The sequence below is a fragment of the Mus caroli genome, chromosome 13 (genome assembly GCF_900094665.2).
Source record: "Mus caroli chromosome 13, CAROLI_EIJ_v1.1, whole genome shotgun sequence".
NCBI classification, from domain to species: Eukaryota; Metazoa; Chordata; class Mammalia; order Rodentia; family Muridae; genus Mus; species Mus caroli.
This window is the reverse complement of record NC_034582.1, coordinates 8115264-8117995: the sequence shown is the minus strand read 5'-3', so window position 1 is coordinate 8117995 and position 2732 is coordinate 8115264. Positions and strand designations below refer to the sequence as shown.

The 2732-nt window shown below is 40.7% G+C and overlaps 1 protein-coding gene across 11 annotated transcripts in view; it reads left to right on the top strand.

Annotated features, from left to right (window-relative positions):
- Positions 1–2732, top strand: part of Ryr2 (ryanodine receptor 2) — a 562694-nt gene that overhangs the window by 401289 nt on the left and 158673 nt on the right. For 7 of the 11 annotated variants that reach the window (XM_029468300.1, XM_029468298.1, XM_029468296.1 and 4 more), the window contains exon 47: positions 535–658. In XM_029468300.1, the coding sequence (XP_029324160.1) occupies positions 535–658 (124 nt within the window). The remainder of the gene's footprint in view (positions 1–534; positions 659–2732) is intronic. The other 4 variants (XM_029468301.1, XM_029468299.1, XM_029468302.1 and 1 more) reach the window with 1 other exon arrangement.

The window sequence follows — 2732 nt, the reverse complement described above, 5'->3', positions numbered from 1 at the left end:
CCCTGTGCCCATATCTTCAAGGCTTTTCCCCACTTTCTCCTCTATAAGTTTCAGTGTCTCTGGTTTTATGTGAAGTTCCTTGATCCACTTAGACTTGATTAAGGGCACTTTCTATTCTTCTAGAGCTCTCTTCTGTTTGGTTCTCAGTACTCAAATCAAGTGGCTCACAACTGCATGCAATTCACATTTCAGGGATCTGACACCTTTTTTTTTTGTGCGCATACACAAATGCACGTACTCATACAAAAAAAAAAAAGAACATTAAATCTTAAAGACTGAAAAGAAGGAAATGATCAGGATCTATCAGATGATCGATCCTCTGCCTGTGCCGTGGCAGGAATCCTAACATGCCCTTGCAGTGTGTTCTTGGTAATAGAGTCCCAGTTCTGATCTTTAAGGCCTGGTTCTTTTGTAACAACAACAACAAAAAACAACAAAACAAAACAAAACATCTCACTGGTATTTCTGAGAAGCATGAAAGGACTGGTAGGAAAAGGCTGTCACTGCAACTTCATTTACTTTCTGCTTCTTTTGGGACAAATTCCCCGAAAGTGATATAGAAGAGGAGGAAGATGATACCATCCACATGGGGAACGCGATCATGACCTTCTACGCAGCTTTGATTGACCTGCTTGGGCGCTGTGCTCCTGAAATGCACGTGAGTCTGTTTTGGGGGCTTGAGGGTAGCAATCTTGATGCACTCAGTCCCAAACATTACGATGGTAGGGCTCACAGCAGCATCCCAAACTAGTAATATTCATGCTCCATTAAAAATAATAGCTGCAGCCTAACTGCAGAATGAGTGTTTGTTTAGTTGAAAATGTCCCATTGGCTATAAAAATTAGTAATGAGATTGTCAGTACAAGTCATTAATAGAATTTGTAGTCACCCATATGTCTTTAAAACTTATGTGGCCTCCTTGCCTTTGAAGAAGAGATGATGTTTTCCCTGTATGGTTTGTTCTTCTCTGATGGAAATCTGTTTCCACCAATAATTGATTCCTTTTATATAATGCTTATCTCTACGTGAGTACAACTGGGCAATATTGATTTCAAAGCTGTAAGACAGACATAGGTGTTGAGAGAGCATATGGTTGCAGGCCTGGTGTATGCAGACAAACTGATTTCACATCGGCTGCTTGGTCTTCTGGTTCACAGAAGTCTTTTACCTTCTTTTCTATGCTATTCCTTGAGTCTTGAGTATAAGGCTCGTGTTACAAATGTCCAGTTTGGGCGTGGGAACTCCAGAGTCACTCACTCTCTGCACTGTGACCAGCTGTTGACAACAGCTTGAGGCTCCTGAACCCCCCCCTCCCCCCCAAGCTGAGAAGCCACCCTGGCAGGTAGTGGCTAATAGGAGAAGAAGAGTCACTTGGTTTTTGGGAGCTTCCCAGCAGGGTCCCCATGGCCCTATGCCATGTACATGTGGACAGCACAGATTTGGTTAGGTGGGTTCTTAATTCTTTAAGGAGATGCATATTTGTGAATGAGACATGTTGGAGGGATTGCAGAAGGGAATTGGGGGTGAATATGACTGGCACATTATAAGCACTGCAGTGGTGGCACACACCTTTAATCCCAGCACTTGGGAGGCAGAGGCAGGTGGATTTCTGAATTCAAGGCCAGTCTGGGCTATAGAGTGAGTTCCAGGACAGCCAGGGCTATACAGAGAAACAAACAAATAAACAGACAAACAGAAATGCTAAAAGAATAAACTAATCTGCAAGTCTATTTTTGAGCTGGGATAAACATGAAGCCAGAGCGGGTGACTCACAACACATTTCATTTCCTTGCCCTTGGTACCCATGTTGGTTTTCAGTTCTTTAAAGGCCTTTCCTTTAAACTCATATGATAAAATTTACACGATGTTCTCTTTTGTTGAAAGCAGAAAAGAACAACAGAATAGAGAACAGTTAGAATATTAGAAAACCTGGTATCTTTTTAAAACAAAACAAAACAAAACAAAACAAAACAAAACAAAACAAAACAAAACAAAACAAAACAAAACAAAACCCTTAGCCTCTGCTTCTCATGTGAGTTTTCACTTTGGTAATTGAGAAGGGGTGACAGACATTGTGCTGGAGGTGGTTGCAGAGAAAAACATGGACGCTCACACAGTTTGTAACTTTGCTTGTCTCAGGGAAAAGATCAGAGGAACTAAGAAACATATTATAATACATAGACACTTTGGGTGTTATTGTCTTGCCATCTTAAGGGTCTGGGAATGCTAAAGCAGATCAGTGAGGGCTCACCATGTCCACCTTGCCCTGGCTGAAGTTCTACCACCTTTACAGTCATTAGCTGAACTCCCCACTAGACCTTGACTATCACTTGCTTTTCTTACCTAAAGGTGAATGTAACAGATGCTGGTCCTGGCTCTAGATTTAAGAAACTTACTGAGATTCTTAACTCTTCTGATCCACTAGTACCATGGGAATGTTCTCAGCTGGAAGTCTTAAATGGAATGTCAGGATTTATGTAAACTGACACCCCCTTCTCCAAGAATCAGGACAGAATATGAGTGGATATAGAATTAATTCCTAAGACAAGAAAGAAGTTAGATACATAATAAATATTAGCATGGCTCAGAATAGTGACTGTTTTATTGTGTTATTTCTCTGGTTATTGGTGGGTACATATAATTTTAAGGGCAAGTGTTCATAAACTTTTCTGGTTATCAGTTTGTTCTGGTACCCCAAACATTATAAAAAATGTGTGAACTTTTTTTTTTTT